At 44.4% G+C, this 17,258-nt stretch overlaps 1 protein-coding gene across 1 annotated transcript in view; it reads left to right on the forward strand.

Moving 5' to 3' along the window:
• The window catches only part of LOC110070373 (uncharacterized), a 30,892-nt gene extending 18,218 nt beyond the window's left edge, over nucleotides 1–12,674 (forward strand). The window contains exon 4 of the mRNA XM_020778049.3: nucleotides 8,191–12,674. Within this exon, the coding sequence (XP_020633708.3) occupies nucleotides 8,191–8,843 (653 nt within the window). The 3' untranslated portion in view covers nucleotides 8,844–12,674. The remainder of the gene's footprint in view (nucleotides 1–8,190) is intronic.
• The last annotated feature ends 4,584 nt before the right edge of the window (nucleotides 12,675–17,258 follow it).

Genomic DNA, 17,258 nt, shown 5'->3' on the forward strand with positions numbered 1-17,258 from the left:
CCGTGCCACTGAGCCAGCCACGCGCTCGCTCGCCCGCCCCCCGCCCCTTTCCCTTTTCCTCCTCTTCCTCAGCCTCTTGCTCTTCCTCGCCCTCTCGCTGCCATGCTTGAATCGCCGCCGGGCTGCCCGCTGCCCCGCGCTGCCAAGCCAGCTGCGCGCTCGCTCGCCGCCCCCACCCGTTTTCCCTCTTCCTCCTCCTCCTGTTGGGGGGGTCGTCTTATACGGCCGGTCGCCTTGTGCGCCAGCAAATACGGTAGTGTGACGTCCCTCTTTCACGTCACAATGGTCAGGACACTCTCTCATTCACACTTTATTTACGCTGCCACCAACCACTCCTTCATAAGACTCTTCAGACAAATGTATGATTTTAAAAATAAAAACTTGTATTTTATTGATAACAACAGAAGGAATGGTAAATCACTTTATCAACTAAAATAAAAAGGCAATCAGTAATAATAAAGTATCCCCTCATACACACTCTCTCTCAGACCTTAACTCTCAAACACTGACTCACATCATTCACTCCCCCCCTTTATATACACAGCTCCACCTCCTGGAGTCCCACCTCCTGCTCTGCTATAGGCAGATGGGTTCCAGCATAACCATGATAGGCAGATGACGTCATTGCAGCCGTCACATACCTTCCCCCTTAATAAGTTGTTTTGTGATGAAAAGCTATAGTGCTTTTCAACACAAAACAACAGCAAGCAAATTACATTGTTATCTACAACATTTGATTAACACACATAAAATAACACATTTCTAAGCATACCTATACTTACCACTACTTACTTTAAACAATAAAAGCACATATAATAAAGCATTGAAAACACACTCGACATTTCAACACATAATATAACCATTTACATTCACATATACTTTAAATGTCCATATAAGTTCATCCGTTGTCTTCTGGTCTTCTGGATAAGGCGTCAGCCACACAGTTCAGAGTCCCTCTGACCACCTTAACCTCGAAGTCATAGTCCTGTAAGAGAAGCGCCCACCTCATCAGCTTACTGTTCTGGGCTTTCATTGTCCTTAGCCACATTAGAGGTGAGTGATCAGTGCACAGGGTAAAATGACGACCCCAGATGTAGGCCTTCAATTTCTTAATTGCAAAAACGATGGCCCAACACTCCTTCTCAATGGTAGACATGTTTTTCTCACTTGGATTCAGCTTCTTGCTTAGGTATGACACAGGATGTTGGTCTCCGTCGTCATCTTGTTGACACAGCACCGCTCCAACACCGGCATTGGATGCGTCAGTATAGATGATAAACTCTCTGCTGAAATCAGGAGCATGCAGCACGGGATGGTTGGTTAAAGCTTCTTTCAGCCGACCAAACGCCACCTCGCAGTCCTGGGACCAGGAAACACGGTCACTGCTCCTTTTCTTCGTTAGCTCCGTCAGTGGTGCAGCAATTTCACTAAAGCAGGGTATAAACTTTCTATAGTACCCTACCAGACCTAAAAAGGATCTCACTTTCTTTTTGGTATTGGGTCTGGGCCATTTAAGGATTGCATCTATCTTGGCCTCTAGGGGTTTGATAAGACCTCCTCCAACTCTATGACCCAAGTATTTCATTTCAGTGCTACCTAGGTGACACTTACTGGCTTTGACAGTTAACCCAGCATCTTTTAGCCTTTGTAAAACTATCTCTAAATGATACAGGTGATCTGGCCATGTGTTGCTAAATACCCCAATGTCATCGATATAAGCCACAGTAAATGCACTGAGCCCTTGCAAAGTTTTGTCCATGAGCCTTTGAAATGTAGCTGGTGAATTTCGCAGACCAGAACTAAGAACCCGGAATTCAAACAGACCAAATGGACTACAAAATGCTGTTTTCTCTTGGGCCTTTGGGTCAATTCTTACTTGCCAGAACCCTTTCGTTAGGTCCAGGCAAGATATGAATCTGCAACCTCCAATGGTTTCAATTAGGTCATCAAGCCTGGGCATAGGATACGCATCAGGTTTGGTTACTGCATTTAACTTTCTGTAGTCCACACAGAACCTGATGGAACCGTCCGGCTTGTCCACTAAGACTACCGGGGCTGACCAAGCACTAGAAGAGGGTACAATAATTTGGTCTTTCAGCATTTCATCCAGTTCTTTGCGCACTTTCTCTACATAAGGACCTGTTACTCTATATGGTGTTACAGATTGAGGGGAAGCATTCCCTGTGTCAATCCTGTGTAGCACTCCCTTGGCAACACTAGGCTTGCTTGAGAACACTTCTTGATATTTTGTAACCAGAGTCCTAAGACTACTCTGCTGTTCACTGGATAGACTAGGGCTGATCTGCACATCTTGTGGATTAAACTTCTGCTGACCCCTCCCTTCCCAGAAGGGTAAATCATGTTCCTCTTTATCAGCAGCTTTCATGGCAAACAGCACCTGGTTCGTTTCTCTATAATAGGGCTTAAGGGCATTGACATGAACAACCCTCCTGCCTAAACTTCCATCGTCCTCAATAATATAATTAAGGTCACTCATTTTCTGAATCACTCTATATGGTCCATCCCATTTAAGTTGTAATTTGTTCCCCTTAATGGGTCTCAGCCTAAGAACCTCATCCCCTGGGTTGAATTGACGTTCTCGTGCTCGTTTGTCATACCACTGTTTCTGTTTGGCCTTTTTAGTTGTTAAATTTTCCACAGCCAAATCCATATTTCTCTTGAGGCAGTTCATTAGTGAATCAATATAAGTTACTACATCGTGGGGATCATCTTCAATACACTGTTCCCAATTCTGCTTGATTAAATCTAGTGGTCCCCTTACATGTCTCCCAAATAATAGCTCGAAAGGACTAAACCCAGTACTTTCCTGTGGGACTGATCTGTATGCATATAAGAGTAGTTGTAACTTTTGTTCCCAATTATTTGGATTCTCCTGTAAGTAAGCTCTGATCATCCTGATGAGTGTACCATTAAATCTTTCCGTTAACCCGTTACATTCTGGGTGATAAGGAGAAGTTTCGAGGTGCCTGATCCCACAGATCTGCCATAACCTTTTCATAAGTCTGGATGTAAAAGAGGTTCCTAAGTCTGTGATAATCTCAGAAGGGAAACCCATTCTACTCATATAATTTACTAAAGCCTCCGCTACAGTCTGGGTCTCTATGTTTCGTAAAGGAATTGCCTCAGGGTGCCTAGTGGCATGGTCCACAATGGTTAAAATAAATCTGTTCCCTCGCTTAGTGACTGTGGGCAATGGACCTATGATATCCACTCCTAGACGTTTAAAAAGTGTTGAAATTACTGGTAAAGGACACAGCTTTGCTTTTGTCTTGTCACGGTTATGTCCCTGTTTTTGACGTACCACGCATCTCTGGCAGAAACTCCTAATATGTTTTCCCATATCAGGCCAATAAAAGGTTTGGGCTATTCTCTGTTTGGTCTTATTTATCCCCAAATGAGCTGAGAAAATGTCTGCATGTCCCTTTTCTAGCAGCATAGGGCGATATTTATCAGGAACAACCAACTGCCTTCTAATCTCAGGCCCTCCCTTTGCCATATTAATCAATTTTTCTTTATAGAGCAACCCACACTTTATAATGAAACGTTCAGGACATTCAAATGTTAATTCTTTGTCATCCACCTTTTCAAAACAGCTTTTTAAAGTGGGGTCTGCTATCTGATCCCTGGCAAATACACTTTTCTGAGGTATTTCTAACGAAAACGCCTCAGCCTGGGGTATGTTCTCTTCTTGTTCTTGAGAGCCAGTACCATTACTAGCTTCCCTTTGTTCAGGTTGTGATCGCGTAATCACCAAGGCACTCTTGACATGCTTTGTTAAGTCAGTGCCAATAAGACAAGGTGTAGGAATTTGAGAAGAAACCCCCATTCGCCAAACTCCCCGCCATCCTTGATAATCAACTAAAACATCTGCCACAGGCAAGTTCACTAACTCCTTCCCAATTCCTCTGAGAGTCATATTCTGATCAGGAATTATACATTCCTGAGGTACAATATCAGAGTGGCAGATCGAAACTTGTGAGCAAGTGTCTCGTAAAGCAGTGTAATTCTGTCCTAAAATTTTTATCCTGTCCCCAGCTGCTTCCAGTAGCTGAGAATTTATCTGAATGTACAAACAATGTCTTATTTCAGCTATTGGCAGATCCTCATATTCTGAACTCGGGCCACTAGAAGTATCCATTTCTGAAGAGCTAGCTGCTGCTTCTGTCTGCGTTCCCATGGCAACAGGGCTATCTCTAGAGGGACTCATTTGGCTGTTCTGTATACAATACACAGACTTTGCCTCTTTCAAATTCACTTTCTGAGGAGAAATTTCTTTCTTTTGAGTTGTGTTAAAACACTGGGAAGCAATGTGTCCCCTGCCTTGACAAGCAAAGCAAATTTTATCTCCCCATGAGCCTCTGTTAGTGAACTTTTCAGATTTTTCTTTTCCCTCCAAAATCTGGTTCCTGGACTGGCTCTGCCCAGAAGTTTTACTCACAAAATGGCTGCCCATTTTAGCCTGACCCTGACCTGGCTCTTTGGAGTACTTTGGGTCCCATGTTTTCCTCATACCTTTTTCCTCATAACTTACAGGCCCCCTTATTTGTGAAATAAAATCAGCAATCTGCGCAGCCTGTCTAATGTCAGTAAGTTTCCTTTCCTGAACCAAATATTTAAGTTCACCACGGAGCAAGGAATAGAACTGCTCCAAACCTACAATATTTTTTAACTGTTGAAAAGTCTGTACATTCTCCTGTTCCAACCACCTGTCCAAACATCTCTCTAAGTTATAACCCAGCTGTGTGAAAGTTTCATCTGATTTCTTGGTGAGCTTTCTGAATTTCTGTCTGAGGTGTTCTGAATTAATACCAAATCTAAGAAAAACCAACTTTTTAAACTCTGAGTAATCTTTACTGAGTTCTATTGGCATATCAGCATATATTTCTGCCATTTTCCCACTAATCAGAGACCTTAAAACTACCATTTTCTCTGCTTCTCTGAGAGAAAAATCTGAGGCTGCTCTCTCAAAACTTGTAAGGAACGCTTCAACTGAATCCCCTTGTTTATAGGATGGAAATTTCTTTAAATCTGCTTTTGATAATTGGCTCTCCTCATTTTCCCTATTATTATTATTGTTCTGGTTCAGTAATTCCATTCTTCTTATCTCCAATACTATACGCTGTTTCTCCAGTTCAAATTGTCTCTCTCTTTCCTCCTTCTCTAGGGCAATTCTCTCTCTCTCAGCCTCCCTTTCCAATTGTCTCATTCTATATTCATGTTCCTGTGCTAATTGAATTTTCCTTAGTTCTGATAACTGTTCCCCATTATTTCCTTCCTCCTGCTCTGAGGTAAATCTGTCCCCTTCTCCCTCAATCACCTCTCCAGTTCCCTCAGACATCTCTGGAGATTTAGGCTCACTTTCAGCCATTTTACTGCGCGTCAAAGGCATGTTTCTTACACAAGAGGCTCCTGACTATTTCCAAGCCTCTGTTTAAAATACTTTTTTCCTTTCTGTGTTAAGGTCTGATATATATTAGCAGTGTGTTTCAGCTGATCTGACACTAGAAACTGTAACTAAGCTTCTATGTCGTCTTCTTTTCCCCTTTTCTGGGCCTCTTGCCAACTAAGGATACTTATTTTATATTACTGCCTTTGGCTGCCTTTAGAATCACCACAGCTCTCACCACTCACTGGAGCTGTTTAAAATGGAGATCCCTCAGCTTTGCTGGGCTTGGTCTGTCCTCTCAGAGTTCACCTAACTCAGGACACTCTGACCAATTCGCCACAGTCTCTGCTTTGGGGCTACTCTCCCTCACAAAATGGCCACTACAGAGCTCATAAATCAGTTTCCCACTCTGAAGCTTAAGTGCCTCTCCACTAGATTTGCTCCCCTTGAGTCAAATCCTAGAGATGCCCACACTTTCCACTTCAGGTGACCCTAACTGAAGTCCTTTTGCTCTTGCCACCTTAGCCAAGGCTTTACTGGACAACTGGACAACTGGACAACTCGTATCCCACCCGCTGGCACCAATTTACTTTGTGACGTCCCTCTTTCACGTCACAATGGTCAGGACACTCTCTCATTCACACTTTATTTACGCTGCCACCAACCACTCCTTCATAAGACTCTTCAGACAAATGTATGATTTTAAAAATAAAAACTTGTATTTTATTGATAACAACAGAAGGAATGGTAAATCACTTTATCAACTAAAATAAAAAGGCAATCAGTAATAATAAAGTATCCCCTCATACACACTCTCTCTCAGACCTTAACTCTCAAAAACTGACTCACATCATTCACTCCCCCCCTTTATATACACAGCTCCACCTCCTGGAGTCCCACCTCCTGCTCTGCTATAGGCAGATGGGTTCCAGCATAACCATGATAGGCAGGTGACATCATTGCAGCCGTCACAGGTAGTTGCAAGACTACAGGAGAAATGGCTGTTACAGAGGCAGGAAGTATTGAACGATGTAAGAGAAAAACCTTCCCGTGGACCCACGATCTGGCCGTGCCTTGTTCTATTCAGCCTTCACTGGGCAGGAAGACGAGTTTGCTGAGCAGTGATTTGAAAAACCTCCGGTGAAAGTGAGGTCCTTTATTTGCCCCAGTGGGCAAAAGGTGTAGCCAGCAATTATCTGAGTTGCGCTGTAATTACATCAGGTGTTCCTGATGGAGAAAAACTGGCCCTCCTCAGAAGGAACCCCACCGGAATAGGGAGGCTTCTTCAGAGATAAGGGGAATGAGTGGATATTACTTTTTCTTTGCACTCTTGAAGTGTCAGGTTTTTGTCTGTAAAAACAATAATAGCCATTTGAGGGGGAAAATATTGTGATGGGTCCAAATTAAGAGTTTCTGACTCTCCTGGTTCTGTCGGACTACAGGGCCCATTTCTCCAACCATGCTGGCTGAGGATTATGGAGATTGTACAGTGGGGTCTCGACTTACGAACGGCTCGACATACGAACGTTTCGACTTACAAACCGCTCTCATAGGAATATATGGACTCGACTTATGAACTTAGATTCGAGTTACGAACTCTTTTTTTCCTTTTTTTTAAAAGCTAAGTCATCTTAGGTTAAAAGGAAAAAAGAAAAAATATCCCCCTCTAGTGGCAGAAGGCGGAATAGCAGCTTCCCATTAGTTTCTATGGACAAAAAGAGCAGATACGGATTAAATGGTTTTCAATGCATTCCTATGGGAAATGCAGATTCGACTTAAGAACTTTTCGACCTGAGAAATGCCTTCCAATATGGATTAAGTTCGTAAGTCGAGACCCCACTGTATTTAAATTTTATTTGGGGACCCAAGACTGGGAAACAGTAGATTCAATACATTCACCATACATGGGCTCCCTCTCCGCCTACTTTGCATGCAGTGGGAGTTAAGATTTGAACTTTTATAGTCGGGGCGACATGCGTATGAATACCAGTAATCAGAGAGCAACATTGAAAGTGGGCTGTTCCCTTGATGCCCAGTGTGTGGGCCTCTCAGAAAGCCATCTGGTGGTTTGGCGTGGATAGTAGCTCGCCTGATGGCATTCACCTTCGTTCTTGTCCATGGACAGAAAAACAGGTTCTCCAGATGGGGTTGGACTCCAGTTGCCATCAGCCCTGACAGCCTAGCCAAGGGTGGAGGGATGATGATGGGAGTACTAGTTCACAAACATCTGGAGCAGGGGTTTTAAACTCAATTTACCTGGGGGCCGCTGGAGGCAGAGTCTGGGTGAGGCTGGGCTGCATCAGATTTTCCGCCAAGCGGAGCAAGAGCCCGAGGAAGCCACCCAGGAGTTTCCTTAGCCGGCAGACAGGTGGGCTGGCTGGCAGGCTGCAGTTCTGGACGGAGGGTGCAAGAGGTGCTGTCTTGGGAGAGAGCTGGCGAGCGAGGCAAGGCTTTTTTTTTTACTCTTGACAGCAGAGGATGTGTGGGTCCTTTGGGGGGGCAGGCAAGGCGAGGGCCACAAACTATCATTTGGGGGGCCGCAAATGGCCCCCGGGCCACATGTTTGAGACCCCTGATCTAGAGCGTCACAAGATCATCTTACATGCTAAGACTATGAGCTGAAATCCTAGCAAGTCGCCACTAGAAGGAGGCCCATCCACTCGGTGGGGAGTCCATTCCTCTATAAATTCCATTGATTGAGTAGACCTACTCTAGTGGTGACTCGGTGGCTGGGTTTCCGCCATCGGGTAATTTGTGTTCCTTGCTTGTGTTTATCTTGGCAGAGGATGAGAAGTTGTCTAGGACCGAGAAGAAGGACCCCGAAAACTCCGAGGAGTTGGAACCCCATTGGATGTTGTCAGGGAGACCGGACCAGAGTGTCCCTCTCTGTTCAGATCGCGGGGACGTTCCTGAGATACTTTTTGGGAACTGCCTGGAGAGAGAAGCAGGGAAGTTCATCAACTCTCAGGGAACCTACGAAGACCTAGACGAGAGTGCGATTCAGCCGGGAGCCTTCCCCGGCGGCGAGAGGGACAATGCTTGCCACGTCTGCGGGAAAGCCTTCCGCCGGCGCTCCAACCTCATCGCCCACGAGCGGACCCACTCAGGAGAACGGTGGTACAACTGCTCCGAGTGCGGGAAGAGCTTCGTCAGCCGAGCGGCCTTCCTCATCCACCAGCGCGTGCACACGGGGGAGAAGCCTTACAAGTGCTGCTACTGCGGGAAGGGCTTCAACACGGGCTCCAGCCTGACCCGACACAAGAGGATCCACACCGGCGAGAAGCCCTACAAGTGCCTGGCCTGCGGGAAGCGCTTCAACGACTACTCCAATTTCATCGTCCACAAGAGGATCCACACGGGGGAGAAACCCTACGAATGCTCCGTCTGCGGGAAGCGGTTCAGTGACAACTCAAACTTCATCAAGCACCATCACTAAGGAGCGATCGGAGGTCATCCAGGACTTTTTTTGGAACAAAAAAGGAGGCTAGGAAGCCCTCCAGAGTCACCTGCCGAGTCAGCATAGGATGGGTTTCCCAGTTGTGATGGGTTTTGCTGTGAAGGCTGGAGGGAGAAATGGTTCCTCACAGCCTCTGTTGCCTTGGCGAGCAAGCTTCCAAAAAAGGTAGAGGTGGTGGATCTCTCCCTATATCTGATGAACTAACTTGTTTCTCTTCGTATCACCCCCCCCCAAACACACAGAAACGTGTATTTCCCCCCACCACCCCTACCGCTCATCCTGTAATCTATTGATCTGTGGTTTCCAATCTTGGGTTCCCAGATGTTCTTGGACTACAACTCTTGGCCAGCACAGCTCGTGGTGAAGGTTTCTGGGAGTTCTAGTCCAAGAACATCTGGGGACCTAAAGTTGGGAACCACGGATCTATAGATTGAGCGTGCTGTTTGCTTTCACAGTTGAACCCAGATCCTTATGGAATCTGCCATGTCTGCAGTTTGGGATGGATGCTTGTGGATCAAGGGATGGCACTGAGAGAAGGCTAACACGAGAGTGATTCAGATGTCCTCCTAAAAACTTGCCAGCTGAAGAAGGAAGCTGGACGGGGTGAAATCGTTGTAGTGGCCAAGAAGCCGGTTCACTCTTGGTCCCTGTTGCAAATTTTGCGCAACTGGAGAAGGGCCTTGTCTCAGAGGTTATGTTTGTATCTTGGACCTACTTCCTGTGGTTAAGGTTCCAAAAAGGAAGCTGCCACTTTCTGGGTATTGGAGTTTCTTTGGGAGAGGCTCTTTTCCAAAACTCAAGGGAAGTTAGACCACAGCGCCTGGGAATGCTGCGACCGCGTCCATTTTGGAACATTAACAAGAGGAAATAGATCCAAGATCACAACAGATTCTCTGAGACGAGGCCCTTCTCCAGGTGATTGGAAAGGTTGGTGCCTGTAGATGTAGGTCTATATCCTGAAAATCCCCAAAATTCTGCCTGGGGAGTTCTTGGAGAATTCTGGGAGTTGGGAGTCCAAGAAATCGGGCATATCCCTGCCGAGTCCTTTCTGATACTAAGACTGGATTAAGGAGCGCTAAAAGCTCAGTGGTACAACAATACCAGCTTTGAGGGAAGGCGGCCCAAGGTTTCCAAGGCTAGCCCAAGATGTTATGCTGCTTGAGGCAATGGACAAGAGTCCTTCTCCACCTATAGAAGCTGAAGAATTTCACGTTGCTCCTGGAGATCACACAGCAGTTCCTGTCTTACCTGTTCAGGAAAGGTTGTGTGGAGCACACAACGTGATTCTCCATTAGAAGGGAACAACGGGTGAGTAGGAAGTTGCAGCCAGCTCTTCCCAATCCTCTGCCACCTGACGTGCCTGCCTCGCTCTGTCTCATGATAGGGCCAGCCCTACTGATTCATTTCTGGCATTGGAGGGGTCCATATTAAGAAAGATCCCTCTCAGCCTGAGGTTTTGAGCAGCTGCCGGCAGAAGACTCCAGCCTTTCTCCACCTCTCCATATCTCTTTGACTACAACTCCCATCATTCTAAGCCAGCGTGGCCAGTGGTTTTCTGAGAGAAAGGAGATTGTAGCCCAGTACACATGGAAAGCAAAATAAAATAAAATAATGGGGAGGAGTGATGACAAGACATTCTCCATCCAAGTTTTAACAGGGTTTTGCAACAACCACACTGAGTGCTGTTCATTTTTTTGTGGGAGGTTACTAGTTCCACATCATCTGACACTGATCTCCTCATGAACAGGTAAGCAGTGCTATAGCACCTATATATTATGGACAAGTCTCCCCAGGGCATGCAAGCACATTTTCAGGTACAATGATGATGATGGTGATGTGATGTCAATTCTGAAAAAACCTTTTCAGGGTTTTTCAAGGTAGAAGTTATAGTAGTACCCCCATATCCATTGGATCAGTGTCTGCAATTTCACATCTACACTCTGAAAATATTAAAAGAAAAAAAAATCCAGAAAATCTTTTTACATGTATTACTAGAACTGCCCATTAGAGGGAGCTATGTATATTTGTTAGTAAATCATACACTGGTGCCCTCTAGTGGCCAGTTCTGGTAACGCATGTGAAATCAGTGTTTACTATTATCCGTGGTTTTCAGTATCAATCCCCAGCAGATATGGAGGTCCTACTGTACCTGGAAGTGGTGTTTTACCCTTCCCTTTTTCGGGAACCCTGGAACTGTGCAGATTGCCCAAGGCCACCCAGGCTGGCTCTTCTCCCAGGAGCCATAGTGGGGAATCAAACACCCAACCTCTGGTTCCACAGCCAGATTTCTAAACCACTGAGCAGTTCAGCTAGCTTTTTTCCTACTATAGCAATCCCATTTAATGTTGGCTGATGGGAGCTAAGGGGGGGGGGGTAAGCCAGGAGTCTAGTGAAGCTTCAGTACTACTACTCAGCAATGAGTACTACTCTGTGTGAAATTGCATGGGGGGGGGGAAGAGGCTGCTACCAGAGATTCAGGCACATACTTTAGAATGCCAATGTCCCCTCCACTACCTTAATGTAGTTTTTTTTCCTCCTTACTTTCCCTGAGGAACATGGGGCGGGTAGTTCCATTGGCTCCTTCTCCAGCTTAGCCATAGGGTTAGTGGTGTGGAATCGTGGGAAATGTAATACAACTACATCAGGAGGACCCCCACAGGTTCCTCGCCCCCACAGGTTCCTCGCCCTCACAAAATCATTTTTATTTTTTTGTGGCACTGTTTGAAAACGAGTAGAGCATTATGGCCACTGATAATGAACATTTTCAAGTCGGGGGGGGGTGTGTGTGTTGTGTGTGTATTCCTTTTAGCAAGGCTTCCCCATACAGGGATCCCCACCATGTTGAAATAGTCCCACAGCCTTATCTAGAGAGCAGCAGGATGGGAAAGAGTTGGTTTTGATTTTATTTTATTTCTGCGTGTATGCGGGTTGAGACGAGGGAAATCTTGTGCCCCCCACAACTTTGGACATCAGCTTTTTAAAGACGCCACCAGAGACCGTGACCAAAGGGAAAGGATGATGGAATTGTAGTCAAAGACACTGGGTAGGTCAAAGGTTTCTCGTCCTTGTGCTTCTTGCCGCCGTTGGTGACTTCAACGCTGCTCTCAACTCCCGATTCTCCGTCCCATCTGCGGACTGGCCTTGAATCTACTATATGGGTGCTACAACTCTGTAGACAGACAGTGGTGCCCAACCTTGGGTCACCCAGATGGCTTTTTGGACTGCAACTCCCAGAAACCTCGGCCTAGCACAGTCGACGGGTGAAGGCTTCTGGGAGTTGTAGTCCAAGAACACCTGGCTTGCTCAAGGTTGGGAACCACTGCTGCATGATGCAGTTTAAGAGCCAAAGCAGCCATGTTTCATTACAGCATGGAATTTTTTTTGTGTGTGTGGGTGTGCTTGTGCGTGGATTTGAAAATATAGTTTACATCATGAGTCAAACATCCATAAGATTGTCTCCTCGGATAATTTCTCATGAAATCCTTTTCCCGGGTGTATTTATCGTTACCTGCCCCGATTTTGAGACTAATCAGAATCATTTTATGGGTTAACTGGGATTGTGAATTCACAAGCAATACTGAACCGGTTCATTTGAACTTCAGGGCCAATGACGATCCATCCACCAGGCGGCAATAAAAGAAGGAACACTGGACATTTACTGTAGGTATTGTAGAGATAATAGAATCAAAGAGTTTTAGGGGAAATGACTACCAACTACTGGCACTTTAATTTTTTTTTCCTTTATTACAACCTACTAACAAAGCATTTAATCTGTTCTGGGCATCCAATAAATCCACTTGTTTCATAAAACATCCGCTTACTCGCTGTCTCTTAACTTGCTTCCCTTCCACTCACCTCTGCTGAGCGGAGAAACGATGGCTGGACTTGTCGTGGGTCCACTGAAAATAATCAGCAAAGCTTTTCACAATAAGGAAATAATCCTTTCTCCACTGTTGTCTGTTGAGCAAGCCACTGCCTTAATGTATAGGGCCAGAGGCGGGGTGGGAGGGGGAAGAACTGTCGGCCAGTACCACGTCTTGGACAAGTTACTGCTATGGGGGACTACGGAGAAAACTAACATTTCCATGTGGTGCCCATTTCTGCCTTCCCTTGTGCCAGTGGTGAGTGTAGGCTCTCGGGCTGAAACTTAGGAATTTTTGAATAGCGGGGGTAATATATCTGCTCCCATAGGCTTCCCTGATCCTTCTGACCTTCGCTACATCAGCAGCCTTCGGGGAAAAATGCTTTCCCCCCCTTTTCCTCATTTTTTTGCAACAACTGTACAGTATATTGTTGTGAGCTTTCCCTATTCCAATGTAAAATATTTGGGAACTAGACTGGTCTCAAATGGGCGGTGAAGATCCGTTAGCTTTGCAAAAGACTTGCTGTAGGAGGTCAGGGGAAGAAAACTGCTAAGACTGGTTTCTTGAACTGTCTCATTCCAGTGCTCTGCTCTTATGGATGGTCCTTGGAGATGATCACGGTAAGCTCCTGGATCCCAACAGGTACCCTCACATCAGGGAATACAGTAGGATCCCCTTATCCACGGGATCACCATTTGCTGAAAATATTTTTTTTTTAAATTCCCATAAATATATATTTTTATTCATTTTATTTTATTAGATTTCTACCCCGCCCATCTAGACCAAAGGGCTACGCATCGTGTTTGCTAAATAATCCATGATTTTCCATCTGCAGAGGGATGGGGCTTTGAGCCGATCTCCCATGGATATAGTGGTCCTGCGGTGTCACATGCATTCAGATTTTTCCCAAAAATAGTAGTTTAGAAATAAAAAGCAAAAGAACCAGCAGCATTAAACACTTTATCTGTCACAGAAAAAATATGAGCCAGGATAATGCATCAGTTTGAGAACTGGGCTAAAAAGAGACCCAAGTTCAAATCTTGCCTCAACCATAAATCTCACTGCTTGTTGTTGTTTAGTCATTAAGTCATGTCCGACTCTTCGTGACCCCATGGACCAGAGCACGCCAGGCCCTCCTGCCTTCCACTGCCTCCCGGAGTTGGGTCAAAGTCATGTTGGTCGCTTTGATGACACTGTCCAACCATCTCTTTCCTCTAGCGTCCCCTTCTCCTCTTGCCTTCACACTTTCCCAACATCAAGGTCTTTTCCAAGGAGTCTTCTCTTCTCATGAGATGGCCAAAGTATTGGAGCCTCAGCTTCAAGATCTGTCCTTCCAGTGAGCACTCAGGGTTGATTTCTTTCAAAATGGATATGTTTGTTCTCTTTGCAGTCCAGGTGACTCTCATGAGTCTCCTCCAGCACCACAATTCAAAAGTACTGCTTGCAGTGAGATTCAAATCTCACTGCTACTGCAGCCCTTTGCACATTTATGCAAATGTAGTCCCACTGTGTTTAAAAAGGAGCCTAATTAAAGGACATTGTAACTGGTCCACGTGCCGTCTTGCTAGGCCAGTTCGTAAGCTTGCTGAGAGGCAAGGGCACAGACACGCACCTTTGACTCTGAATCTTGTGGAAGAAGCAGAAATATAAATATAAATAAATAGCTACAAAAAAAAGATTGAAGACAAAAGTTAAATTTATGTTATGTGGAAAGTAAGTGAACCGAGGAAATCTGAAAAAGACTGAGATTTGGAAGGGCAGCTATGAAAGAATTGGGGGGGGGGGGATCCCAAGCTGTAAGGATGCATCACTAGATCAAGGCGAAGGTCATCCATTCTTTGGCATTCTTGCTTCCTGTGTATGGACGTAAAACCTGGACAGTGAAGAAAGCTAACAGGAAACTATGCATTTGTAATACTTAACATCTACCAGCACAAACCCATTGGAGTGAATCTCAGCAGTAAACTGCCATTAGTTAATCATTCTGCATAAGCATTACTGCTACACATCAGATGCATGGTTTGGCATGCAACAGCAAAAGCAAAAGCCTTCACCGATTTCTTATTGTTACATTATTTTGTTTCTTAGATTTATTTAAAGTGTTATTTTTGTTTTATTATGTTGTGAACCGCCCAGAGTGGCCTTGATAGCCAGATGGGTGGTATGCAAATTGAATAAATAAATAAAACAAAATTAACAAGGAATTGCGCGGCACAGTGGTTAAACTGCAGAACTTTAAGCACTATGGGGTGATGTATAAGCCGCACACTTTGCTTTAACAAGTGGCAATTCGCCAGTGAAATTTATGCTAGTGGGAAACAATGATGTGCCATCAAATTGATTCCCACTTAAGGTGAACCTATCCAGGGTTTTCTAGGTATACAATAATCAGAAATAGCTTGTCATTTCCTTCTTCTGGAGGATACTCAGGAGCTGTGTAGCGTATTTATTTATTTGTTAGTCTATTTATAAGCCACCTTTCTCCCCATAAGAGGACTCAAGGTGGCACACAGAGTTAAAACAAGCAAAATTAAAAATATTAAAAACAAACTAGCAGCCTAATTAAAATACTGTATTTCATGTCATTAAAACATTAACTTTAACTTGACCTTAGTTACCAAGTCTGGTGGTTTTCCTAGGAGGCAGAGTGAGGAATCAAATTCTCAACCTCTGAAACACCAGCATTTTTTAGTTGGATTCTGGCCATGCTGGAGAGTTTAATGGATAGTATGGTGTTCCAGAGCCAAGTAAATGGGATCTAGATCAAATCAACACAGTGTTCCCCACTGGCAGTCAAATGGTCAAGCTGGAACTATTGTACTTAGGACATATGAGAAGATTAGCTGCAAAAAGACAATAATGCCAGGGAAAATGGAAGACAGAAGGGAAAGAGGAAGATATAATAGGAAAGGTATTGGCTCCATAAAGGAAGCCACAGCTTTGTGTTTGCAAGACCTGAGAAGGCTGTTAATGAGAAGATTTTTTAAGAAGTCATTAATTGAGTTGACATAAGTTGGAAATGACTTGACAGCCCTTAACAATTGTATATTTCTCTGTTTTATAATATGAGAAGTTGGCGTGTTCTGAATAAAATCAGTAAGAATATACGTTTTATATGGAATGTATCGCCATAAAGATGTCAATAGCCAACTTTAAGCAGAAGAGACAAATTAAGGGAGGAGAATTCTATCAAAGGCAATTTGGCTGATGATATCTGAAGACATGAGTCTTCTGATTCAGAAGCAGTCAATCCTACAAGGAATGTTGAGGTTGACCCACAAGGAATGGCTACTTCCATCACATATTTTTTATATAAGCTTATTAGAAGCAACTGGAGACCCAAGTTCTGGGCTAGTGGGATATTCACTTGGAGAAGGGGGGTATAAGTTTTCATGTGTGACACAGAACTGTGTGTTTATAAATAATTTTTTTAAGTCCCCCCCCCCAGTTCTGTAGAAATGTATTTACTGGTTGTTGTTTTTTTTTTACAAAACTGGCTTGGCGCATTCTTCAAATGTTGTTTTTGTGGCCAAGCAAGACTCCTCAGACACTGGTATGATTTGTGCTGCAGTAGATATTGGGTACTTCCTCTTCCACCCCTCCCAAGCTGAACAACCCCCCTCTCACCACATCCATGGAAATAGGAAGGATAAGGGTCTGCCTGACGGAAAGCATGGAACCAACACAGGCAGTCCAACAGCATAACTGTAGTCTTTCTGGGACCTGCTGTTATTTCACACCCTCCTCCTATCTGTCAATTTTTGACCCCTTCCCTCTTTGTCAACGGGAAAGAAAAATAACAAGTCTTTTTTATTTTCTCTTTTGAGTTTTCCGAGGATTGCCCTTAGAAAGCCAAACCTCAAGAGAATGGAAGTTTCACTGTACTCTGCAACAAATAATTACTCCCCCCCCAACTTTTTTGGCAGTGAGGGCATAAATGGAGTTGCTTCTCTCCGAAGCAATGGAGTCAGTAGACATTCCCTGTTTTGGTGTAACTGAGGTTTCAGGAATACTTTTATAGTTACACTTCTCCCTTTCACAATGTTGCAGCTTGGGGTGCTGGACCCCCCACTACTCGTGCAGTTCAAAATCTGGGTATAAACTTAACCTCAAACTTAAGTACAAAGCATAAACAGTTGATGTAGACATGCACAGAGAATACTTCTATCAGGTTTCTCTTCCGTAACATTGACAATCTTTTCTATATATTAATGTGCGTAATGAGCTTTAAAGATCCCCATGAACACCCCCCCCCATTTACCCAGTGGCTGAATTAAGAGATTTGTTTGGGGGCAAGTAGACCATTTTGAAGTCTTCAGTGTTGAGTTTATGGGATTATTTTTTTTGGGGGGGGGTTAGGGACACAGTATTTATTGCATATTTATTTGTTTATAGAAATATTTATTTTTTAAAATCAAAAAATAAAACCAAAACCGTACCCGCTCGGATCCGTGCCGTTCAAGGGAGAAGTGTATTTCTTAATGGCCATTTTTAGAGATTTCTGGAAACTTTCTGAAAGGGGTTCTTCCAT

Source organism: Pogona vitticeps, chromosome 2 (genome assembly GCF_051106095.1).
Source record: "Pogona vitticeps strain Pit_001003342236 chromosome 2, PviZW2.1, whole genome shotgun sequence".
Lineage (NCBI taxonomy): Eukaryota > Metazoa > Chordata > Lepidosauria > Squamata > Agamidae > Pogona > Pogona vitticeps.